The sequence below is a fragment of the Rhinoraja longicauda genome, chromosome 12, assembly GCF_053455715.1.
Source record: "Rhinoraja longicauda isolate Sanriku21f chromosome 12, sRhiLon1.1, whole genome shotgun sequence".
NCBI lineage: Eukaryota > Metazoa > Chordata > Chondrichthyes > Rajiformes > Arhynchobatidae > Rhinoraja > Rhinoraja longicauda.
In genome coordinates, this window is record NC_135964.1 from 29,241,914 (window position 1) to 29,268,289 (window position 26,376).

Below are 26,376 nucleotides of genomic sequence, written 5' to 3' on the forward strand. Positions count from 1 at the left end.
TATTCTCAAGGACTGATCTTTAATGGCAATCAGTACACAGATTCCTGTTACTGTATTTTTTTTGGATAATTTGCATTAAAAAAATGTACTGGAGTTGAACATTTGTAATTATATACCATGGAATAAAGCTGTGGCTTTTCCTTACAGAATCTATGCTGTACTTGGATGGAAAACGGCACTTTGAAGCAAGATGCAACAAAGACTCAAATTGATCAATCCACCACCATTCAGTTAGACAACTGAAAAGTCTTAAGAATAAGAGTGGTTTGTGTATTTGCTGATATACTTTTCTAAAATATTTATTCTTTGCAGTATCTGAATTGCTCGCTAGCTTTAACGTATAACACTTAACACGTACTTTTTTTGTACGGATGCGTACATGTGTAAAATGCATTGGCATACTTAACTGATGCTTTGCATCAATTACTTGGGTATAGAAAATAGGTGCAGGTCATTCAGCCCTTCGATCATGGCTGATCATCTAAAATCAGTACCTCCTGCTTTTTCCCCCATATCCCTTAATTCCTTAGCCCTCAAAGCTAAATCTAAAGCTCTCTTGAAAACATCCAGTGAATTGGCCTCCACTGCCTTCTGTAGCAGAGAAAATACTCCAGGTGCAGTCTCACCTGGGGCCTGTACAACTGCAGTAGGATCTCCTTACTCCTAAACTCAAATCCTCTTGCAATGAAGACCAACGTGTCATTAGCTTTCATCACTGCCTGATGTACCGGCATGCTTACTTTTAGCGACTGTACAAGCACACCCAGGTCTTGCTGCACCTCCCCTTTTCCTAATCTGATACCATTCAGATAATATTCTGCCTTCCTGTTCTGGCCACCAAAGTGGATAACCTCACATATTGCATCTGCCCATTCATCCAAGCGATCCAAGTCACCCTGCAGCCACATAGCATTCTCCTCGCAGCTCGCACTGCCACCCAGCTTTGTGTCATCCGCAAACTTGGAGATGTTATATTTAATTCCCTCGTCTAAATTGTTTATATATATACATATATAGTAAATAACTGTGTTCCGAGCCTTGAGGCACCTCACTAGTCACTGCCTGCCATTCTGAAAAGGTCCCGTTAATTCCTACTCTTTGCTTCCTGTCTGCCAACCAGTTCTCTATCCATGTCAATACCCTATCCCCAATACCATGTGCTCAAATTTTGCACACTAATCTCTTATGTGGATCTACACCAGAGAAGGGAGAATTATTTTTTCTACAGCAGGAAGGGCAAGGGTTCACTTGGATGTGAGATTAGACCTATGTCTAAGCAACCACCCCTTCCTTACTGTGTCCAGTACACTCTGCAAATTATGTTTATTCAATCTTAACTGTCTGCTACCATGCTTCCAAAGATCAAATTTAGAACATTTAATTTGGAAAAGTGTATCAATGTCATTAAATTGGGAAATAAAGGTTTTTATATCACTTTTTCTGATTTATCATTGTGAACAATTGCTAAATCCAAAGGAGGAAAAAATACATACTCCAATTGATCTCAATACTCAGTGATCTTTTTCTGTTGGCACATGTTCCAGCACAGAAGAAAATGAGGAGGAATATTATATTTTATAATTTCTTGATTATTGTAAACCATAATAATAACTCCAGAGAAACACATTACAGGTCAGTTTATTGTTTCAGTCAACTTGATTAAAAACATAGCGATTTAAAGTTCTCTCTCAAAGTACTTCAGTTTTCCAGCTGGATCTGGAATTATCTGAAAGAAAAGAGCATAATATTAGGTTAACCTTTTAAAGAGGATATGCAGGGATTCCACTTGAAACATCAATAATCCCTTCCCTCACAGATGCTGCTTCATCTGTAACAGTTATTTTTGCTGAACACTATAATTGGCATAATAGTAACTTCAGGTTAGTTACCTGTGGCAGGGTATTGATAAGGGCAGTAATCTTGATCAATTCCAATAAGGCCTTTGACAAAGTCCTACATGGGAGACTGCTCAAAGGTTATACTTCATGAGCTTGAGGAAAAACTGGAAAATTGTATCCAAAATTGCCTTGTCAATAAGAGGGTGGTGATGGTGGGGGGTTATTATGTGCTTGGAATTATTGTGTGCTGCCAGAATTGGTGTTGGGACCTCAGTATTTGTTATACAGACAACAAATGTCACCATTTGGATTATGGCAACTTGCCCTTGCAGAATTCACAAACTACCACAAAAATTGAGATATGGAATAAAATTTGCCTTGGCAGTTATGCAAAGTAAATAAACCAACAAAATTGATTTTTAACTTGTATTGACACATATGCAGATATTGCAGCACTATTACAAAAATCATGATGCGATCTGTTTTCTTGTCTATAATATGGGAATTGTCTGTATATATTAACAAATTGAATGTATGATTTCTGAGTTTACAGATACACAAAAACTGGCAGTGTTAATAGAATATGCAAGAAAAAAGGAAGATGGAATTTAGTTCTAATATATACAATACATTTTGGAAGGATTAATAGGACTGGGACACAGAATGAATGCCAGGGCATTATGGAGTATTGAGGACCTGGGGGACGTGTAGAAATCTAAAGATCTAGAGACAGCATTCATGATATCTGTATTGTGCTCTGACTAATGAGGGCAAGTGACGGGAGGCTATAATACAACTTTATAATACATGATTCAGATAAAAGACATGCTATCTTGAACTATTCAGTGTTCTAAATTTAAAAAGCACAATCCAAAGTATTCAGCGAACAGCATCCTAACATTTATGCTGTCCAGGTGGCAAGATCCTTTTATCATATTAGTTCTCACAAAGATAAAGTTCAAAAAAGAATGCTGTGGTTTTGGGGTTGGAGCAGAGGATTTGGGGTTGGAAGTTATGGTAGAAGCATTCAAACATGCAGTCACGTGCAGGACGTCATAACAGAAGAAGCATACACACATCTACTCCACCCATTCCAGAAAGATTGCAGCTATACACACAGATGGGAGGCCTCAAGTCTATTCTTATGGATTTACAATGCCGCTAACAAGAAATATAAAATGCAAGGGTTAGGTTTAGATTCATATTTAAGACAGTATAATATCTGGAAAACAGATGTCTGAATTTCTTTCTATGGTTTAACTGATCAGTTTTGTGGCGGTTGTCTTTCAATTAATGAAAAATAAGTTTAAACTGTTTTGGTTCTTTGAGTATTTGGCTGAGCTTTGAAAAAGATCTAACAGTGACAAATTTATTTCAGTATTTTTGAAATAAATATAAGCAAATGGGCATGGTTAACGTAATGTACATGTGAATACTAGTGATTTTGTTCATGTTTAGATCTTGTTTCAGTTGCTATAAGCATCATTCCCAATTTTAAAGTAAACTTCTAATGATCTCGTTTGCATTGCAAATGGGCCAGGATCTACTCCCTTTAAATATTTTGGATGAGACTTAATGAATAAAACTGTTGAAAATGCAAGTGCACTCACGGTGAGAATAGAAAGAAGCAAAAAAGATTAACTATATTATCAGCACAATGGTATTTTCTGTGATTAGGCACCATGTATTTCAGTATCAGCAGCAATTAACACCTGTAATCATAACTCTTGTAATTACCTACGAGTCTTCTCGTGGCCACCATTTTTTCATGATGTCCTCTGGTTTGATCTAATTAAAATATACCAGCAGTATGATTCCAGATGTTAATGTACTTGACAATTTGAAGATTCTATGTGGGCTTAAAATTAGTAATATTTTAGATTCGATAAAGCAGTAAAGGATGTAAATATTTAACAATTTAATGATTGCAACAACAGTTAATGAAATGTTCCTTTTCAAAACCAAGGTCAGGAATCATTTGGAGTTAAGTGATAGCCTTACCGTATCACTTCCAGGTTTCCAACCAGCTGGGCAAACTACCAAAAAAAACAAACATAAGAGCACATTAATTCAGGTGGCAGCACAGCAAGTTCTTTGCCCATTTACTTTGTATTACATAATTTTACCATTTAATTGAAATTACAATTAAATTCATTTTATGCATTTAGGTAAAAATCAATACTGCATACCTTCACCATGCGTATCAGTATACTGAAATGCTTGGACCAATCGAAGTGTTTCATCTACTGACCGGCCCACCGGAAGATCATTCATTGTTATTTGTCTCAGTAGCCCTTTGTCATCAATAATAAAAAGGCCTCTGAAAGATAAACAAATGTATTGGAGTCAATTTTATTCTCCATGCTAAAGCTTTATATGTAATTTGCATTAAATTAATTTGAAAAAAGCAATGGGGAACTCTAACAGTATATCTTGGCAACACCATGTCAGCATCTGAGCTGGGCAAGGCAAACGATTCACCAAACTTTCTACACAACAACAATGTCAATTTACTCATTAAAATCTTTAAACATTTAAAAAGGGAACTGCAGTAACTTCTAATAAAAGCAGTAACTACTCAAAAAAATGTTGTGCAGGATGATGAGTCCTTTGGAGATTGCATTCTCAGAATATAAATACAACCTTTTGAGGTGACAATTAAGAAATTCGGGCAAAATTAGACTGGACAAATTGCATTTCAAATTTGGGTTAACAATGTTTCTATTGGCAATCAGGTATTTTGATTATACAATTGTACAATGCCATGCAAATCTCCATTTCACAACTCTTCTTGCAGAAACCAATCCCCTGTATTGCTCGCTGTCTTGATCACAACAGAAAAGCCTCACAAAGTAAAGCATAGCCCTGTCCACATCTCTCGTTCCCCTTTCTCCTGACTGTCCGAAGAATGGTCTCGACCCAAAACACCATCTATTCCTTTTATCCAGAGATGCTGCCTGACCCACACAGTTACTCCAGCTTTTTGTGTCAATCTAAATGCTATCCACAGTACCTAACAAAGTGCAGGTCTAGAAACAGTGCCAAACAACCTGACCCTCCTCACTCAAGTAGTATCCTGCAAAGAGGTGAGAAGGCCTCGGACAACACACCACCGGCCCATTAGACACTGACAGCTGATAGACATTTTAAAACAGAGAAGATTTAAATAATTAACGCCTTTCATTGCAGCCCTTGCTCTTTTTCATCTGCCATTTCTCTGGAGTTGTAACACTATATTCTGCACTGTTTATTTTCTCTTTTGCATAATCTCTTGTACTCTTATGGTATGATCTGACTGAATAGCATGCAAAACAAAATTTTCACTGTATCTTGGTACATATGACAATAGTAAACCAATATCAACAGAAGTGTTTGGCCAATGCAGTAGGAAGCCATACACAGTAAACTCATTACTTCCACAAGTTGAAAATAAAACTGGTATCAAACTTACATTTAAACCTATAACAGACCAAGAACAGCATTTAACTTTACCAGGAAAAATATGCCATGCACTGTTGGAAATACTCAAAACTGCATCGTGTCTGCGGTGATGTAAATAATGACCTTTCATTAGTTCTGACGCTAGTTGGCCAAAATTACTAACTTTGCTGTCTAATACGGTTCCTTCCCAGTTTCTTATACATGTTCTCCCAAAAACCATGCCCTGTCCCAAATCCTGCTACATTGGCATTGGAAAGATAGGCAATATTGAAAATGCAAGGGACAAAATAATTTTCTTTACAGATACTTGAGTTTGTAAATAGATTGATTTTTTTTCTTTTTAAATTATAAAATGCTGTGTAAAATTATAATTGGCCATCTATCTTTGTGAAGCAGACATAGCAAAAAATCTAATCAGCAGAAAAATAATGAGGGAGGATAAAAAACAAAACCTTTGTGATTCATGGCATGTTTCAGACATAAGTAGACTCCTAAAAATGTGCAAGGAGTCTAAATTTTGAAGTTATGCAAACTAAAAGTTGAATAGAATTTTTAATTAAACTTTGCAATACACACGTGATTAATATCATTTCGCAGATCAAAACAAAACATATGTCTCTCATAATGGATGTTTTACTTTAGGTGTCAGGGGTTATGAGGTTAGGAAGGCAAGATAGGTCAACCATGATTGAATGGCGGAGTCGACGTGATGTGCTGAATCGCCTAATTCTGCTCCTATTACTTAGGACCTTAAACTGTGAAAGCTTGAGTTAGAAATGTAAACAAAATTTGTAGAAATCAACAAATAACTCAAAGAGCACACTCCAAAGACCTGAGAGTACAATAGAAGAAGCTTTATTTTGATAAGTTTAAACTGCCAATCCAGATAGCCGGATGTCTACACAGTAAATTATCAGACCCTTGCGATTAAATGTTGCTTGTCAGTGGCATCATTTGCAGGCAAAGGATTCTTTTTTACCAGGCATTAATATTTACCTCCATCTCAATACTCCCATCCTCAATCTTTCAACTGTTACCATATTGTCATCCTGTGGTTAAACACCAAATGTTGGCCGAAACAGAGCACTTCACTGGAGTACTGTGTGCAGTTTTGGTTTCCAAATTTGAGGAAGGATATTTTTGCTATTGAGGGCGTGCAGCGTAGGTTTACTAGGTTCATTCCCGGAATGGCGGGAATTCTTCTCATATGTTGAAAGATTGGAGCGACAAGGCTTGTATACACTGGAATTTAGGATGAGAGGGGATCTTATTGAAACATATAAGATTGTTAAGGGATTGGACACGTTAGAGGCAGGAACATGTTCCCAATGTTGGGGGAATCCAGAACCAGGGGCCACAGTTTAAGAATAAGGGATAGGCCATTTAGAACTGAGATGAGGAAACACTTTTTCAGTCAGAGAGTTGTGAATCTGTAATTCTCTGCCTCAGAAGGCAGTGGAGGGCAATTATCTGAATGCATTCAAGAGAGTGCTCGATAGAGCTCTTAAGGATAGCGGAGTCAGATGGTATGGGGAGAAGGCGGGAACGGGGTACTGATTGAGAATGATCAGCCATGATCACATTGAATGGCGGTGCTGGCTCAAAGGGCTGAATGGCCTCCTCCTATTGTCTATTGTCCTCAAGCATTTAATGTAAAATCCCCATTTTATTCTATTATCTTACCTGAACCCATCTCTTCCACCCATCACCCAATCAATCATTCTACCAATGATGTCAGTTGAGCTTTCAGATATCCGTATCTGAACTTGAAACTGCCTTCCTAAATCACTATCACCTCTTCAGCCCTTAAATAGTATTCCTAATCTCCTCAGCTAAGCTTTCGCTACATGAGGTTATCCACTTTGGTGGCAAGAACAGGAAAGCAGACTATTACCTGAATGGTGGCCGATTAGGAGAAGGGGAGATGCAACGAGACCTGGGTGTCGTGGTACACCAGTCATTGAGAGTAGGCATGCAAGTGCAGCAGGCAGTGAAGAAAGCGAATGGTATGTTTGCATTCATAGCAAGGGGATTTGAGTATAGGAGCAGGGAGGTTCTGCTGCAGTTGTACAGGGCATTGGTGAGACCACACCTGGAGTATTGCGTACAGTTTTGGTCTCCTAATCTGAGGAAAGACATTCTTGCCATAGAGGGAGTACAGAGAAGGTTCACCAGATTGATTCCTGCGATGGCAGGACTTTCATATGAAGAAAGACTGGATAGACTTGGCTTGTACTCGCTGGAATTTAGAAGATTGAGGGGGGATCTTATAGAAACTTACAAAATTCTTAAGGGGTTGGACAGGCTAGATGCAGGAAGATTGTTCGCGATGTTGGGGAAGTCCAGAACAAGGGGTCACAGTTTAAGGATAAGGGGGAAGTCTTTTAGGACCGAGATGAAAAAGTTTTTTTTCACACAGAGAGTGGTGAATCTGTGGAATTCTCTGCCACAGAAGGTAGTTGAGGCCAGTTCATTGGCTATATTTAAGAGGGAGTTAGATGTGGCCCTTGTGGCTAAAGGGATCAGGGGGTATGGAGAGAAGGCAGGTACGGGATACTGAGTTGGATGATCAGCCATGATCATATTGCATGGCGGTGCAGGCTTGAAGGGCCGAATGGCCTACTCCTGCACCTATTTTCTGTTTCTAATCAAAAGCCTTTTTTGTTTAGAGACATTTGATTAAATAGAAAAGTCACACATTACTGACCCCAGTTAAAATATAACTAAAAGTAGAAAAAATCTTCAACATACATATAACCTCAAAGCATAATTAACATACTTGCACCATGAAGCGATTAAATACTTAAAGTTGTATTGTAATTAAACCTTATTGCAATTTTCAATTTCAAATTTCACCATGTAGCTATAAATTGGTAAAAATTATATTCCTACAGAGATGATTACCTAAGTGTATGCCCTTGATCCTCCAAATACACACCATAATCCTTTGCAATTTGATGCGTAAGATCTGAGAGAAGTGGAATCTTCATTGGTCCTAGTCCACCTTGTTTTCTTGGTGTATTTATCCTTTATAAAGCAAAAGCATCTCCTTAGGTTATGTACAAGTGTATTCTTATTGTAATATTGAGACATTTACCCTAACTGTTATGTTTACATTTCATTAAATATAAGCACCAACAATAAAGGAAAGATTCAGGTGTGGATTGAAGAAATTAAATGGTATTCGAACACCATTTCTATTTGACCTGCATGAACTCCCTCAAATATCAAAACACGTTTAAAATGTACTTGGGGATCTTTGTAGAATATCTTGTCAGCTTCAAAAAAGAGAGAAGATTTAACCATCTATATAACTTCCAGAAAAGAATATCGACATGCCGGCAGATAACCTGGTACAATTAGGGCATAAATCATTAAAGTAGATACTTTTTCTAGTGAGGTGTTGCATTTTGTGAAGTCTAACTTGGGCAGGACCTACACAGTGAATGGTAGGGCTCTGGGGAGTGTTGTAGAGGGATCTAGGAATGCAGGTACATGGTTCCTTGTAGGTGGAGTTATAGGTAGATAGGATGGTCAAAAAGGGTTTGGCACATTGGCCTGCATCAGTCAGAGTACTGAGTATAGTAGGTGGGAGGTCATGTTGCAGTTGTATAAGATGTTGGTGAGGCCGCATTTAGACTATTATGTTCAGTTCTGGGCACCATGTTATAGGAAAGATGTTGTCAAGCTGGAAAGGGTAGAGAAGATTTACAAAGATGTTGCCAGGGCTAAAGGGTCTGAGCTTTCGGGAGAGGTTGAGTAGGATGGGACTCTATTCCTTGGAGTGCAGGAGGATGAGGGGTGATCTTATTGAGGTAGAAAAAATCATGAGAGGAATAGATCGAATAGAATAGTCTCTTGACCAGAGTAGGTGAATCGAGGACCATCGGACATATGTTTAAGATGAAAAGGGATGGAATGCAAGGGTTACTTGAAATCTGAAAAATAAACGTTCATAAAGCTGGGTTGTAAGCTACCCAAGCAGAATATGAGGTGCTGTTCCTCCAATTTGCATGCGGCCTCACTCTGACAGTAGAGGAGGCCCAGGACAGAAATCTCAGTATGGGAATGGGAGTTAAAATGTTTGGCAACTGGGAGATCGCTTAGGCGAAGCAGACTGAGCGTACGTGTTCAGCGAAACGATTGTCCAGTCTGCAAGTAGTCTAGCCGATAGAGGAGGTCACAATGAGAACAACAGATACAGTAGAGTTGTAGCTCAGTCCGCCTTGGCCTACACAATCTTAATACTCAATCCCCCTACCTATGAAGGCAAACAAGCTTAATGTCTTGTTCACTACCCTCCAACCTGTGTCACCATTTTCAGGGAGCTATAACTTTGTAACCCAAGATCCCCGTATATCCATGCTTCTAAGGTCCCTGCCATTTATTGCACACTACACCAAGTGGACCCGTTGGGCCCATTCCTCGTAGAGGGGGGACAGGGAAGGGGAGGGGGGACAGGGAAGGGGAGAGGGTGCCGTGACTGAGTGAGTCCTATTCCCCCTTCCCCCTCTCCTGACCCCCACCTCCCTCCCTCCCCCATCCCCACTATCCCCTCCCTCCCTCCCCCACCCCCACAATCCCCTCCCTCCCTCCCCCACTTTCCCCTCCCTCCCCCCTACTGTTTCCCCCACCCCCTCCTCCCCCCTGCCCCCACGCCTTCCCCCTCCTCCCCCCGACCCCCACGCCTTCCCCCTCCTCCCCCCGACCCCCACTCTCCCTGACCCCCACCCCCACTCTCCCCCTTCCCCCTACTGTTCCCCCCACCCTCTCCTCCCCCCTCCCCCCTGCCCCCACGCCCTCCTCCCCCCACCCCCACCCACTCTCCCCCTCCCCAACCACTCCCCCTCCCCAACCACCCCCACTCTCCCCCTCCCCACCCCACCCCCACTCTCCCCCTCCCCACCCCCACTCTCCCCCTCCCCACCCCCACTCTCCCCCTCCCCACCCCACCCCCACTCTCCCCCTCCGACCCCCACCCCCACTCCCCCCGACCCCCACTCTCCCCCTCCCCACCCCCACTCTCCCCACCCCACCCCCACCGTCCCTTCCACCCACTCGGCCACCACACCCACTCCCCTCCGTGGAGCCATTGGCTGCGAAAAGCACTTACCAGTGCCCATGCATTCAAGGCTGACTGCCGACGTGTGAGTCTCTGCCGGGGCGGGGCCGGGCGAGAAGCGAGGAGAGACGGGCAAGGGAACGACTGGGGCCGGGCGAGAGGAGAGGGAAGGACTGAGGCCGGGCGAGAGGAGACGGGCGAGGGAAGGACTGAGGCCGGGTGAGGGGAGAGGGACGGACTGAGCGCGGGCGGCGCTGCCGGCGGCCATCTTTTTTTGGCGAGTGAGGAGCAAATGAAGTGGAAGGTGGAGCATTGTGACGTCATACGCTGAGGAGTTTGAGGAAATGGTTTATTAAGTGAATTCTTAAACTTTAAAATCTCTGTAGCTTTAAAAATGTAGCTTCAATTTGAATGACATATTATGCCCAGGATAATGGTGAGTAAGGTGGTGCAAACATTGTGGCGCTATGGTGTACCGTTTTGCTTATGCTTTGGGATTGGGAGATGGATGGATATACGGATGGATAGATATCCTGCCAATATTAGACAACTCAAAATGCATCATCACACATCCAGATTAAATAATATGTAGTTATTTTTGGTACATTGTTTTATCAAATCCTCAAATGCTATTACAGTGTACAGCTTGCAATTTACCAGACAAAAAAGCAGCAAAATACAGACACTCCCCAACTTACACAATAAGCGACTTACGTAAACTTGCACTAACATAAACAGTCTGTATTTAGTCCATAGTGCAATCAAGTTATGTTTCCAGTTAACCTTTCCATGCAGCTTCACTAAACTAAACTAAACTAAAAGAACTCTTGCCCGATATGTGAATGTCTCACGATGTGCTCAGGAGCAGATTTCAGAGGGAGCCATCGCTGAAGGACAGACTGCACACAGGCACACCCAGTTCAACAAGTTTACCCAGTTCAAGAGATACACCTGCAAAATGTGTAGGAAGAATCTGCTACCTGCAAATCTTGGTATCTGAGGAACCACTTAAGTTCAGCAGTCCTGTTATTCCACTATCGCCCAGTAGAGGGTGCATGGGCTCACACCAGCCCATTCCATCGCAATCCAGATGCCTTCAGACACTCACTGCATGACTGACGAGGGTCAGCATCCATCCACTCACCGTGTGACTGGTTGAGTGGCAGGATCCATCCACTCACCGCAAATGTTCAGACAATTAACTGTGATTCATTCACTCACAGACGCTAGGATGGCGACATCATTGAATGGAACAGGAAATGCCACAGACCAACAAATGTTTGATAGTGAGTAATTCACTGAGAATTCAAAGTAATCCCATCCCAATTATTTTGTACATGGCAAACCACCAGGTAACTGAAGGGAACAATTCCAATTTATATAAAATCTGATTTACTTAAGGGTTCATTGAACGTAACCCTAGCGCAACTCAGGAAATGCCCGTATTCAGTTAATGAATGCTGTTAAGCCTATTTAAAAAATAAATAAGTTGAGATCAATCCAACTAAGCCCACCATAGCAACTTACCATGCCAAGTGCGTAAACTGGGAATCAACAGAGCAGGCCACGACTTCAGTTTTAATCGATCTGAATTCATTTATTCTGTCACTGAAAGCTATTATCTCAGTGGGACAAACAAATGTACTGTAAATAAAAGAAACAAAGCAGTAGTAAATAATGAATAATTTATAAATTCAAAGCTTTATATAATGAACTTTTCTAAAAGTCAGAAATCACAGTTAGGAACCAATTAGCACATAACTACAATGGCATAGCCACAGTTACTTATTGATCTCTTTAAAATAGACCAATAAAACAAAAATTTAAAAGGTGCTATGTGAAAAACGCAATTTTTGGTACAATTAATTTATATTAGATAGGGAATCAACAAAGGAAGAATATTTTCAACTTTTTGATATATTATTATATCTAGAACCATTGGTGTTACAGCATGTGAAGAAACAAGATTACATCTTCATTGATATTACTGGTAAGTCAGTAAAACAGAACTAAAAAATGCAACAGCACCATTTGTGCTAAGAACAGGTAGAGCAGCCTTGCATTCTGGAATAACTAATTATTTGACTATAACTGTTTCTTTCTATAAAGGTACAACTCAGATTCATTTAGAATCTTCCCACATTCAAAACATTTAATAGAGAAAATTGGAAAACTGTTCCAATGTTGATTTAAAATCATGAAGAGATGGAGAGGAGTGAAATATACACAATTGCTGTGATTCAGGGAAAAAAAGAACATGCAGAAAGAATCAAGAATAAAAGGGAGATATTGAACAGGCAGCAGAAGGAATACCTTTGTTTAAAAATATATAAATGTTTACAAGGTCAAGAGTATTTTATTGTCATGTGTCCCAGATAGAACAAAGACATTCTTACTTGCTGCAGCACAACAGAATATGTAAATAGTACACTGTAAACAATATGATAAACGATGGATATTGTCCTGGATGGACCAGCCCGGGACCGTGTAAGACTGGTCAGGGTGGATCACTTGGGTCCAGACGGTTGGCCATTGCCTTAGCAAAGACCTTGTAGTCGGTACAGAGGAGGGAGACCGGGTGCCAGTTCATTAGTAGGCGGAGATCACCCTTCTTGGGCAGAAGGACCACGACAGCCCTCCGCCAAGACAGGGGCATCTCCCCGGTCGCCAGGCTCTCCCTCAGGACCATGGTGTAGTCCTCCCTCGGGGTCCCCCAGAATGTGCAGAGGAACTCTGCTGTCAGGCCGTCCAGGCCAGGGGATTTGCCCCTTCGAATCTGATGGAGGGCCGCGGTCAGTTCGTCTAGTGTCAGGGGGGCGTCCAGATGCTCGGCACCCTCCGGGCCGATCGTAGCTAGACCTTCCCACAGATCACTGCACTCATCCCCATCCGGTGAGAACAAGGTCCCATAAAAGGAACGAACCGCCGCATTGAAGTCTTCTGGTTCGGTGACGGGGGAGTCATCGTCAGCGAGCAGCTCCAGTAATTGCTGACGGACTCCCCGCCACTTCTCCAGCAAGTAGAAGGGTGAACCGCGGTCCAAATCGTGGAGCATTTGGATCCACGACCTCACGTATGCGCCTCGGGATTGGTTTAACTGCAGCTCCTTCAGCGCGTCCTTCTTCTCCTGGTATTCCCTCCAGAGGGTCGGGTCCCCACCGGTCTGACTTAGACGTAAATCCAAATCGAGCAGCTCACTCCCGAGCTGTCTGACCTTGGAATTGCGCCTCTTAGTCGACCCCCTAGTGTACTCCTGACAGAAACGCCGGATGTGGGCCTTGCCCACGTCCGACCATAGCCACAGGGAGTGAAATCATCCCCGCTTTCCCTTCCAAGTGGTCCGGAAACTCATAAACGAGCCCCGGAAGCGGTGATCCTCCAGCAGCCGGTTGTTAAAGTGCCAGTACGTGGACCCTCCCCGCGTGCGCAGCGGGGTAAACTCCGCCCACACCCGGTGGTGGTCCGAGCAAGGCATCGGTCACATGGAGAGGAACGCCCGAGAAATGTACAGGCGGTCGATGCGAGAACCGCCCCCCTCTGACCTCCTGGAGAAGGCACTCGAGTCGGGGTGGAGGTTCCTCCAGGTGTCTACCAAGTCAAAGGAGCCCATGAGCTCCTTCGACTTCTTCACCGACTCCTGGCCGCGCTGGATACCGGAACGGTCTCCTTCCTCGAGGGTATAGTTGAAATCTCCCCCGAGGATCACACAGTCGCCAGGGTCGATGGAGCTCAACAGGGTACACACCTCCCGGAACAGGCACGTCTGCAACATGGCGGGCTTGGGGGCGTACATGTTGACAAAATGCAACGGCAAGATATCCAGGCGCACGGCCAAGTGAAGCAAGCGGCCTGTCACCAATTCCTGGACCTTTAGGGTTTCTGGCCGGAAATTCGGGCCAACAAAATGGCCACCCCACTGGAAACGGAGCTGAGGTGGCTCATGAAGACCTCACCGCCCCACTCCAGGAGCTAGGTGGACTCGTCTCCTGGGATGGTGTGGGTTTCCTGCAGGAAGCTCACCGCATATTTCCCATCCCCCAGGGTTGAGAGATGGTTAAACCTGCGGAGAGGCCTCCTGCTGCCATTTATGTTATAACTGGCTATGGTGATCGCCATGTCAGTACACTAGATCCCCTCTCCAGCCCCCGGTCGCTGACAGCAGAGCCGCTCCTGCCCCTACAGACCCTAGATGGATTGATAGGTACGGTAGCGCAGCGGTAGAGTTGCTGCTTTACAGCGAATGCAGCGCCGGAGACTCAGGTTCGATCCTGACTACGGGTGCTGCACTGTAAGGAGTTTGTACGTTCTCCCCGTGACCTGCGTGGGTTTTCTCCGAGATCTTCGGTTTCCTCCCACACTCCAAAGACGTACAGGTATGTAGGTTAATTGGCTGGGTAAATGTAAAAATTGTCCCTAGTGGGTGTAGGATAGTGTTAATGTACGGGGATCGCTGGGCGGCACGGACTTGGTGGGCCGAAAAGGTCTGTTTCCGGCTGTATATATATGATATGATGATATGACAGTGCGTTTCACCTTCCGGATCTTGGCACCAAGGGACGCTCTACTGATCCCTCTACCCTCAGCAGGAACGACGCTGCTCTGGGCCTCGGCATCTTTTTCCAGGTCGTCCAAGAAGGACCTGAGCTGACGCCGGTCGTTCCCCTTCATCCCCGTCCCTCCCTTTCCCCTCCCCCTCTTTCTGAGGATGAGGTTCAGGGAGCTAGTGACCCCTTGTAAGTTCGGCCACCGGAGGGAGGCCATTCTGGGCCGATGTTGGGCTCCTTCGGTGGCCACGATGAACTCACGGATCTCCTCCACTGGAATGAATGGAGTGGCGTCGGGGGGAGCGAGAACATCCATTGACTCATTGACCGAGGAGTTCCCTTCCACCCGCCCACTGCAGATGGAGTCACCATCCCCATCCTTGGACACATCTTCGTGCTTGAAACTCCCGCCCCACCCTGTGCAGCGGTTGCCTCTTCCCCACCCTCTGGTCTCACCTCCACCTCAGTCCCCACCCTGGGGCCAGTGGCAGAGGGGCCTTCCCCGAATGTCCCTGGGGAGTCAAAACCATGGACAGTAGGGTCTGTCCCTCGACCAGTTGGGCCCAGAGTGGACTCTGCTGCCCCAGACTCAGGGAGTCCCTCTGGAGCCAGGTCCTGCGGGAGAGAAGGGCTGGTTTCCCCTTCCCCCTTCCCGCCTACCGTCCCTAACTCCACAGGCGTGCTCTGCACCTCGTCCTGGGTGGGTTGCTCCTGGGCTTCCTCGGGTGCATGAATCGGGATTCGCTCCCTAACAGGAATCTCTCCCTGCTCCATTACGCCCGAGTGGTCCCCATCACCACCCTCCCCAGAATCCCCTCCAGAGCATGGGACCTGGGCCAGAACCAGAGGGCAGGAGTCTTCCTCCACCACAGTACTCCCCACCCCGCTGGAGGATTCCCCTATGTCCCCCTTCTGCTCCTCCCTGGAGAGATTCCTCCTTTTTTTCAAAGGGGAGGAGCTCAAAGACTCTGGGGTCACCTGAGCAACCCTAGTCAGCGGCTCCCCCTCCTCCCGCCCGATCCCCTCCGCCCCCGGCTGGATTATGGGGCTTGCGGACTCCCTAACGGGAGGTGACGGGATGGGTGGCAAGATCTTATCCCAGGGGGATTTGTTCCCCAGGTGCTTCATCTTTGCCAGCTTGCCCCCCTTCTTTTGACCCTCCCCATCCCCAGGTTCCCTGACTCAACTACAGGGGGAGTGGGGGGTTAGTGGCACCGGAGGCGGAGGCTCCGCCCGGGATTTGGGGCAATTCTTCCGAATATGCCCCACTTCCTTTCAGGCGTGGCTCCTCGGGCGCTCCGATGTCCAGAAGATGGTGAAGTCTCGCCCATCCTGCTGGACACAGAAGCGCCCGTCGACCACCTCCTCCCGTGCAGCAGCATCGTCAGCTGGCGCCAGAGGGATAGAACGTGCTGCAGGTCCTTCCTGCGAAATCCTATGGATATTGGGGCGATGTCGGTGAGGATCTTCCCCAGGGTGGGGAAGGAGGGCCTCGTTCTTGATGCAGGGCGGGACGTTGGATAGGACCACCCGCTGCGCGGTGGACCCCAGGGGCTCGACCTGTAAGAAAAGTCCACCCACTGTGACCCCTTTACTTAGTCGCGTTCACCCCCTCAACGGACTCCACAAAGAACACACCCTTCCCGAACATTTTACCCACTTACACAATGCCTGAAGGCTTGGCCACCACTGCCACAGCAGCCGCGCAGTCCTCCAGGTTCATTGGGGGGGGGGGACACATGTAGCACCTGACCCCATGTTGAAAAGGTAGATTCCTCATGGGGAGCCGGGCCTCCAGAGGAGCAGCCGAAGCAGCTGAAGCAGCCGCCTTAGCATAACTCCTCGAAGGCCCCGATCCCCCCTGCATGATGAAACAAAACACTGAAATAAAAAGACAAAGACAGTCCAAAAGGCATGGGGCCCAGTCCATACACGCAAACAAGTGTAGAACAGTTCGAGGGAGGGAGGTGAGTGGTGTTGCCTCGAAGGTCAATAATGGCGGCTCCCACTAAAAACTGCTGCGTCACGACCTCTTCGCCCAGGTATCTCGGCTCTCCTGTATTCCCTGGCGAACTACAGACTTTCGCAAGCAATCCCCGCTGGTCTTCGCTGCTCCTGCAGCAAGGAAAGGGATTCACCTGCAATCTGTTGTTGTTGGAAGCCTATCTCCGAGAGAGAGAAGGCCCCTTCAGCTCCAGGTCTCAAGGCCACAGAAGGTCGAGGGTGCAGACAAACTCCCACACCACATGAAAACCAGACTGGTTCAGTCAGTAGCGACGGGGCAGTGGGGGCGGGGGGGTTGTTCTGGACAGTCCAGACAGGGGGGGTTGTTCTGGACGCAGGTGTAACAGTCCAGACAGGTTTTTCTCCCCCTTTTTGTGTGCCAGTTTCCTGGTAGGTTGCCAGCCTCAGTAGTGGGAGCTGAGCAGTCTTAGCTCTAAGCCCCAAAAAACACAGAAACCTTTAAAAAAGATTTCTGTAGCGTCGCAGTGATACCCAAAGATGTTTAGAGTACCGCTGTACCTCCTCCGAATTCCAAAGATGTTTAGAACTCATTTGTTCGAGTGATTGAAACAGAGCTCCACGGCACCACACCTCCTCGCTTAACCAGCTTGGAGGGGAAGATGGTATTGAACGCCAAACTGTAGTCTATAAACAACGCGGAGTAGAGAGCCAGTGAGATCGCATCCTCCGTTGACCAGTTGTTACGGTCGGCGAACTGTAATGGGTTGAGGTTCTTGTTGAGGTAGGAGTTGATATGCACCATAACCAACCTCTCAATGCACTTTAACGCCACGGACGTTAGTGCCACTGGTCAATAGTCGTTGAGGCACGTCACCTTACTCTTCTTGGGCACCCGTATTATTGATGCCCTCTTAAAGCAGGTGGGAACATCAGACCTCAATAATGAGAGGTTGAAAATGTCCACAAAAACTCCAGCCAGTTGGTCTGCACAGGTTTTGAAAACTCGACCGGGTATACCATCAGGTCCAGGCGCTTTCCGAGGGTTCACCCCCCTGAAGGATCTTTGATGTCGGCCTCTGTGAATGTGACTGTAATACCATCAGGGCGTATGGGGGCTCTGGAAGGCACATCAGTGCTCTCCCTGTCAAAGCGTGCGTAGACGCATTGAGCTCGTCAGGGAGTGATGCTTCGCTGTCGCTTGAGCTGCCTCCTGATTTTGCCTTGAAGGAGGTGATGGCATTCAAGTCCTGCCACAGTTGCCGAACATCCGCCCCATCATCCAGCTTTGAGCAGAGGTCCCTTTTGGCCTTTTTGATGGCCTTGTCAAGGTTGTATCTGGACTTTTTATGGACCTCCGCGTGACCAGACCTGAATGCCTGGGATCTGGTCTTCAGAAGAATGCAGATCTCCTGGTTCATCCAAGGCTTCTGGTTAGGAAACACTCGGATGGTTTTTGTAGGAACATATTTCCTTATGAAATCTGTAACGACTGTGGTGAATTCATTCAGGTCCTTTGCAGAGGCCTTGAACATTGCCCAGTCTACTGACTCCAAGCAGTCCCGTAGTTGTTCCACTGCCTCCCCAGACCAGCTCTGTGCAGTCCTCACCTCTGGGGGCGCACTCTTCAATTGCTGCCTGTATGCAGGAAGAAGCAGCACCGCTGAATGGTCGGATTTCCCGAAGTGAGGGCGAGGGATAGAGCGATAGGCATCCTTAATGGTTGCATAGCACTGGTCAAGGGTGTTTAATCCTCTGGTCCTGCAGGGCACATGTTGGTGGTAGTTTAAGAGTGATATTTTCAGGTTGGCTTTGTTGAAGTCCCCAGCTATGGTGGTAAAGGCTCCGGGGTACGCTGACTGGTGCTTGTTGACCACGGCGTGCAGCTCCTCCAATGCTAGACAGACATCTGCCTGGGGTGGGATGCAGACCGCGGTCAGGAGATGGAGGTGAATTCCCTCGGGAGGTAGAAGGGGCGGTACTTCACCGCCAGATGTTCCAGGTGCAGAGAGCAGGAGTTAGACAGAACTGCCACGTCTGAGCACCACGAAGAGTTGACCATGAGGTAGACGCCTCCACCTCTCCCTTTGTGGGAGGTTGTGGGACAGATACAAGTTAGTGAATGAGCCAGAATATACGTTATCATTAAACAAGAAAGAGAAAATAATAAGAGATGTGGACAGTGAAAGCACATAGGATCACAAAGGATAAACAAAATGTTCTGTGTTGCAATTTCAATATACATTTTATAATGTTCAACGTTTCAATGTTTAACTTGTGCTAAAGCACGTTACTTCAGACAATTACTAACTGGGGAGGACAATGTAATAAAAACCCCTGGGTTAAGAGAATGGGCACAGTACTCGAAAATGCACTTGATGACCTAATCTAAATGTAGCGTAGTCAAACAATGCAAGACTTAACCAAAGCTGCCATAAACATGCATCTTAAATATTAATTTTGATACTTACAAATCAAGTGGGTAGAAAAAAAAGACAAGGTATTTGCCTCGAAAATCTGCAAGTTTCAGCTCTTTGAATTCTCCATCTATTACTGCTGTACCTTCCCAATCTGGTGCAGGTTTTGAAACTAAAGATTTTGAAAAGACACAATTATGCACACTTTAGGTTCATTTTAGGTATAAACAAACAGGTTGCACTTCAGAATAAAATTAATGTCCAGCTTTTTAGTTTGATTAATAGCCACAAGAATTAATGAATGAATGAATAAGTTTATTGGCCAAGTATGCATATACAAGGAATGTGCCTTGGAGCTCCGCTCTCAAATGACAGCACAAACATACAGTTAGCAATTAAGAATAAAGCATAAACACATCAAAACAATAATGATGCACCATTAAGGTGTAAACATGTGGGTGAAAATAAACCAGAGCAAAAAAGAAACTACAGACTTTGGTTATAGAATAGAACTATCACTCGTGGAAAACAGCTGTTTTTATGTCTGGCTGTGGCTGCTTTGACAGTCCGGAGTTGCCTTCCAGAGGGAAGTGCTTCAAAGAGTTTGTGGCCAGGGTGAGAGGAGTCAGAGATGATCTTGCCCTCTCGCTTCCTGACCCTTGCAGTGTACAGTTCGTCAATGGGGGGGAAGGTTGCAGCCAACAACCTTCTCAGCTGTGCGAACGATCCGTTGCAGCCTCCGGATGTCGTGCTTGGTGGCTGAGCCAAACCAGACCATGAAGGAGAAGGTGAGGACGGACTCAATGATAGCAGTATAGAATTGGACTATCATTGCCTGTGGCAGATTGTGTTTCCTCAGTTGCCGCAGGAAGTACATCCTCTGTTGGGCCTTTTTGACTGTTGGCCCCCCATTTAAGGTCCCTGGAGATGATGGTTCCAAGGAACTTAAATGACTCCATAGATGTGACTATGGTGTTGTTGATGGTGAGTGGGGGGAGGGGGATCTCTTCGAAAGTCTACAATTAGTTCCACTGTCTTGAGAGCATTGAGCTCCAGGTTGTTGCGATGGCACCAGGACGCCATCTGTGTCACTTCCCATCTGTAACTAGATTCCTCCCCATCCTGGATCAGTCCAATCAGGGTAGTGTCATCCGCAAACTTGAAGAGCTTGAGAGAGGAGTCTGTGGAGGTGCAGTCGTTGGTGTAGAGAGAGTAAAGGAGAGGGGAGAGTACGCAGCCTTGTGGTGCTCCTATGCTGAGGGTCTGCGGGTCCGAGATGTGCTTTCCCAGCCTCACATGCTGCTTCCTGTCCGTCAGGAAGTTGATGATCAATTGATAGAGGGGTTCAGGCACAGTCAGTTGGGAGAGTTTATAGTGTAGTAGCTCTGGCATAATGGTGTTAAAAGCAGAGCTAAAGTCCACAAACAGAATCCTGGCATAGGTGTTATGCTCTGGGGCACACAGGAACTGGACTCAAACGCACGACTCACACACAAGAGTCAATTTGGAGAAAATAAAGGCGTTCTTTAATTTTCACATTAAAGAACACTGCGATTCGAACCAAAAACTCTAAACTTACTCAGCTACAAAAACATTAGTTACAAAAATTACTTACTAGCTATACTACGACCGAGAGCACGTGAATCAGAGCACATGAATCACAATACGAACTGGCACAGGACAAAGGGAGGCGTAGACTATATATACATGAGGTAAGGGCACACAGGTGGAAACAATCAAGGCGGGGCTGACAATTACAATGGCAGGAAGTCAAGGGACCTGAAATGAGAATCTAAACACAGAACATGACACAAGACTAACAGATCTGACAGGACATTTCAATAGGTCCCCTTGTGGTCTAGGTGCTGGAGGATGAAGTGCAGGCCTAGGTTGACTGCGTCATCCACCAATCTATTGGCCCTGTATGCAAATTGCAGGGGGTCCAGCAGGGGGGTTTACGATGTTTTTCGGCTGGGCCAGCACGTCTTTCAAAGGTCTTCATGACGACAGAGGTAAGTGCAACAGGCCTGTAGTCATTGAGACCAGTGATCCTTGTCTTTTGGGTACAGGGACAATAATGGAGACCTTGAAGCAGGCAGGGACATTGCAGGTTTGCAGGGACTGATTGAAAATGTCTGTGTAGATCGGTGCCAGTTGTTCGGCACAGAGCTTGAGGGTAGAGGGTAAATTCCCTCGGAGAGTAAAAGGGTTTGCAGTTGATAAAGAACGATTCTAGATTGGGGGAAACAGAAGTTACACAGTACCGTGATGTCGCTGCACCAGTCCTGGTTAGTGTAGAAGCATATTCCACCTCCTCTTGATTTTCCTGCTGCCTCTGCGTCGCGGTCCACTCTGTGTAGTTGAAAGCCAGCCAGTTGCAGCGCGCAGTCCAGGGTCGACTCACACAGCCAGGTCTCGGTGAAACACAGGGCAGAGGCTCGAGAGAAGTCCTTTTTAGTGTGGCACAGGAGTTGCAGTTTGTCCACTTTGTTGTTGAGAGAACGTAGATTTGCAAGGAATATACCCAGGGGCGGTGTGCGTAATCCTCGTCGCTGGAGTCGGGTGAGTGCTCCAGAGCGCTTCCCACGGGTCCTCCTCCGTTTCAAGACCTTGAACGCAGCCACAGACCCGCCGACGAGTATGTCCAAATAATCCAGCGAGTAAGAGAAATCCAGAACGATATCTGAAGTACACCTTGGCAGCCATCGTCAGCGCCACAGAGCTCAAAGAATATCTTAATATCCTTCATATCTTGCTGCTCTGCTAAATATCGTTTCATAAATGCCCAGGACCCTCATTTAGCATGGCCTTTTAAAATCTTAACCATGGGGGAATTTGCTCAAATGTGTATTGAAAATAGGAAAAGGAATTTCATTCAATAAAATGGACAAATTCTATGAATCAGCAGTTATTTCTAATAATTAATTACTTAAAATTGGATTACGCCTCCTGCAGGATGAGGGAATTCAGTAAGACGTCCCGTGTCTCTGAGGATTGCAGCTATGGAAGGTGTGTCCAGCTGCAGCTCCTTACCGACCACGTTAGGGAACTGGAGCAGCAACTGGACAACCTCAGGATCATCTGTAAAACCGAGCAGGTCATAGTTAGGAGTTACAGGGAGGTGAGCACACCTTGGGTAGGCCAGAAAGTAAACAGTACACCTGGAAAGGGTGTAAGCAAAGACTACTGGAGTTCCCCATGGTTATTCCGCTCGACAATAGGTATGCTTCTTTGGGTACTGTTTTGACGGGGGGGGGGGGGGGGGTATGGACAGGGGAGGGCAGCAGCAGTCAGGTTGGTGGCATCAAGCCTGGCTTTGAGGTACAGCGGGAAAAGGTGAAGTCAGGCAGAGTAATAGTGATAGGAGACTAGTTAGGTGGCAGCAAATCTCTTGGATATTTGCCAGCAAGGGAGGATGGATGGAGCCCATGGGATCGGGGGGCAAGGACTGCAAAGAGGATGAAGGGCAATGGTGTAGGAAAAATCGATGCTGGTTAAAATCGAAGGTAGACACAAAATGCTGGAGTAACTCAGCAGGTCAGGCAGCATCTTCAGAGAGAAAGAATGGGTGACGTTTCAGGTCAAGGTTTATTAGTCACATGGCCCAAAGTACATTGTAGTGTCTACTTTTTTTCTCTGGCTTCACAGTTTACACTTCTATCCTTACTCTCACACCTATTGTCATTACATCCCGGGCCTTTGTCCGGGTTTTGCATATCAAAACCCCCTTCACTTGTATCCACCTTTCACTCGCCAGTCTTTGTCCTTCCCAGCCTCTCTTCCAGTTTTCTCCCCCTTCTCCGTTCCACAATCAGTCTGAAGGTGGGTCCTGACCTGAAAGGTCACCTATCCATGTTTGCCAGAAGCGCTGACTGGCCGGCAGATTTACTCCAGCACTTTGGTTTTCTAGTGAAAAGTGTTATTTTGCATGTTCTCCAATCAGATCCTATTCTCACTCTGTTTGATCATGAGATTATCTAACACAATACATAAATGCAATCATGTCAAACTCAAGTACAAAGGAGGGGAAGATACAGAGTAAAGAGTAGAGTTCTCAGCATCATTGCATACCAGTTCCACAGATGAAAGTCCAATTGGGTAGAGGTCTGCAACCTAATATGACACGGTCGAAGTTAAACTGTTATAGAGTTGCAGGAACGGTGGGCTCGGACTTCGAGGTCTGCAACCTTCTCAAGAACGCGCGGGGAGGAGAGAAAGCGAAAGATCGTTTGCAAGATTCCCGCCGATTTGAGCGGCACGAACTTCACCAAAGAATAACGGGCGCTTTCTGACCACACTTCAAACAAAAATGTGTTTAATTGCAGGATGTGTGTATGAAGGGAATAATTGGAATTGCAGGAATAAATAGGAAAGTGGGAAGAAATATTGTGAACACAAATGGCAAACAGAGGGGGAGGGGAAAAACTGTACTGCAAAAAGTAACAGGAAAGTGGGTGTGTCCGGGCTAAGTGTGCAACGTGTCTCTCGCAGCGCCGTTGTTCAGGGTTGTCAACGGTCCCGCCCTCGCGAACAAAACTACCTGGTGCGCAAACCGAACTCTGACCCGACCCCAACCCCCGACACTGCCCCAGCTCCAACGCCGTACACTGCCCCGCTCCCCGACCACAACCGCGTACACTGCCCCGACCCCAACCCCCATACACTGCCCCGACCCCAACCCCCATACACTGCCCCGCTCCCCGACCCCAACCCCCGTACACTGCCCCGACCCCAACCCCCATACACTGCCCCGCTCCCCGACCCCAACCCCCATACACTGCCCCGACCCCAACCCCCATACACTGCCCCGCTCCCCGACCACAACCCCCCGTACACTGCCCCGACCTCACCCCCCCATACACTGCCCCGCTCCCCGACCCCAACCCCCGTACACTGCCCCGACCCCAACCCCCACACACACACACTGCCCCGCTCCCCGACCCCAACCCCCATTACACTGCCCCGACCCCAACCCCCGTACACTGCCCCGACCTCACCCCCCATACACTGCCCCGCTCCCCGACCCCAACCCCCGTACACTGCCCCGCTCCCAACCCCCGTACACTGCCCCGACCTCACCCCCCATACACTGCCCCGCTCCCCGACCCCAACCCCCGTACACTGCCCCGCTCCCCGACCCCAACCCCCGTACACTGCCCGCTCCCCGACCCCAACCCCCGTACACTGCCCCGCTCCCCGACCCCAACCCCCATACACTGCCCCGCTCCCCGACCCCAACCCCCGTACACTGCCCCGCTCCCCGACCACAACCCCGTACACTGCCCCGCTCCCCGACCACAACCCCGTACACTGCCCCGCTCCCCGACCCCAACCCCCATACACTGCCCCGCTCCCAACCCCCGTACACTGCCCCGACCTCACCCCCCATACACTGCCCCGCTCCCCGACCACAACCCGTACACTGCCCCGCTCCCCGACCACAACCCCGTACACTGCCCCGCTCCCCGACCACAACCCCGTACACTGCTCCGGCTCCAAACGTGCACACTGCTCCGGCTCCCCCCGCCCGAAGGCGGCGGGCAATGCTGCCCGGGGGGGGGGGAGGGCGGCAGTGACCCGGCGCGCGGCTCCCGACAGACGACCGTTAACATCCATCCGAGCGCGCGCGCGCCCGCCCGCCCAGCGCGGCGGCGGGACACCCGCCCCACTCACTCTTGGCTTTACTGGAGGTGCAGCGAGTGGTCAGAAACCGGCACTCGGAAAGCCTCCCCCGGATAAACGTGCCCTCCGGCGTAGTGATGGCAGCCCTGTTGATTGTCCCGAGGTAACGGCGCGCACCCGGAGCAGGGCGACCAGCAACGCGAGGACGACGTGACAGCGGAGAGCGCTGGCGGCTCCATGGCGCTGGCTGCCGCGCATGCGCGCGACCGGGACGAGGCCGCTTCATGCGGCGCCCGCTCCATGGCCGCAAACCCCTCCCCTCCCCTCCCTCTCCACCACCCTTCCCCTCCCTCTCCGCCCCCTCCCTCTCCACCACCCTTCCCCTCCCTCTCCACCACCCTTCCCCTCCCCTCCCTCTCCACCACCCTTCCCCTCCCCCTCACTCTCCACCACCCTTCCCCTCCCCCTCACTCTCCACCACCCTTCCCCTCCCCCTCCCTCTCCACCACCCTTCCCCTCCCTCTCCGCCCCCTCCCTCCCTCCCTCTCCACCACCCTTCCCCTCCCTCTCCACCACCCTTCCCCTCCCCCTCACTCTCCACCACCCTTCCCCTCCCCCTCACTCTCCACTCCCCTCCCCCTCACTCTCCACCCTTCCCCTCACTCTCCACCCCCTCCCTCCCCTCTCCACCCCCTCCCTCCCTCTCCACTCCCTCCCTCCCTCTCCACTACCCTTCCCCTCCCTCCTAACTCTCCACCACCCTTCCCCTCCCTCTCCACCACCCTTCCCCTCCCCCTCCACCACCCTTCCCCTCCCCCTCCACCACCCTTCCCCTCCCCCTCCACCACCCTTCCCCTCCCCCTCCACCACCCTTCCCCCTCCCCCTCCAACACCCTTCCCTCCTCCTCCACCACCCTTCCCCTCCCCCTCACTCTCCACCACCCTTCCCCTCCCCCTCACTCTCCACCCCCTCCCTCCCTCTCCACCCCCTCCCTCCCTCTCCACCCCCTCCCTCCCTCTCCACCCCCTCCCTCCCTCTCCACCCCCCCCCCCCGGGGTAGAGCACCCCCCCCCCCCCCCCGGGGTAGAGCACCCCCCCCCCCCCCCCCCCCCCCCCCCCGGGCAGCTTGGACATGAATCATCTCACCAAACCTGCTCACAAAAAAATCTAAATTACCTTTTTGCAATCGGTACCCACGCGAGCTAAACCTGCACGAGATAGCCCAGCTGTTGGCGGTTGTGCAGCAGAAAACAGAGAGTCCCTCCCCCCTGGGGCAGTCCCCCCATCCACCTCTCACCCCTGAGGCAAGGTCCCCTTTCTTGAGCAGAGTCCTCTCATCCCCCCCCCCTGGTCTGGGGACTTCTGTCGTGCTGCTGCAAGTAAGAATTAATTGTTACGTTTTGTTACACATGACAATAAAACACTTTTGATTCCCTGAATAATTGTTTGAAAGATGCAGCATGGAAACAGGCCCTTCGGCCCCCCCAAT

General features: G+C 48.0%; 2 protein-coding genes across 4 annotated transcripts in view; one reads left to right on the forward strand and one right to left on the reverse strand.

Moving 5' to 3' along the window:
- LOC144598851 (acyl-coenzyme A thioesterase 9, mitochondrial-like) overlaps positions 1-4,149 on the forward strand; it is a 53,912-nt gene extending 49,763 nt beyond the window's left edge. Inside the window, exons 16-17 of one of the 2 annotated variants that reach the window (XR_013547911.1) lie at positions 148-264; positions 4,007-4,149. Coding sequence is in view for 1 of the 2 variants with exons in the window: in XM_078409357.1 (XP_078265483.1) it covers positions 148-212 (65 nt within the window). In the remaining variant the exon portion in view is untranslated. Of the gene's footprint in view, positions 1-147 lie in introns of both variants that reach the window. The other variant, XM_078409357.1, reaches the window with a different exon arrangement.
- On the reverse strand, positions 1,623-24,904 carry LOC144598852 (peroxiredoxin-4-like). 2 transcript variants are annotated; one of them, XM_078409359.1, is made up of 8 exons: positions 24,748-24,904; positions 19,319-19,436; positions 11,869-11,985; positions 8,184-8,306; positions 4,028-4,158; positions 3,840-3,874; positions 3,576-3,626; positions 1,630-1,726 (listed from the first exon to the last, which is right to left on the reverse strand). In XM_078409359.1, exons 1-7 carry the CDS (start codon positions 24,878-24,880, stop codon positions 3,576-3,578), a joined length of 708 nt encoding a protein of 235 aa, XP_078265485.1. In that variant the 5' UTR covers positions 24,881-24,904; the 3' UTR covers positions 1,630-1,726. The 2 variants fall into 2 exon arrangements, with proteins under 2 accessions (XP_078265484.1, XP_078265485.1); XM_078409358.1 differs by lacking the exon at positions 3,576-3,626 and having other exon boundaries at positions 1,623-1,726.
- Positions 24,905-26,376: the final 1,472 nt, after the last annotated feature.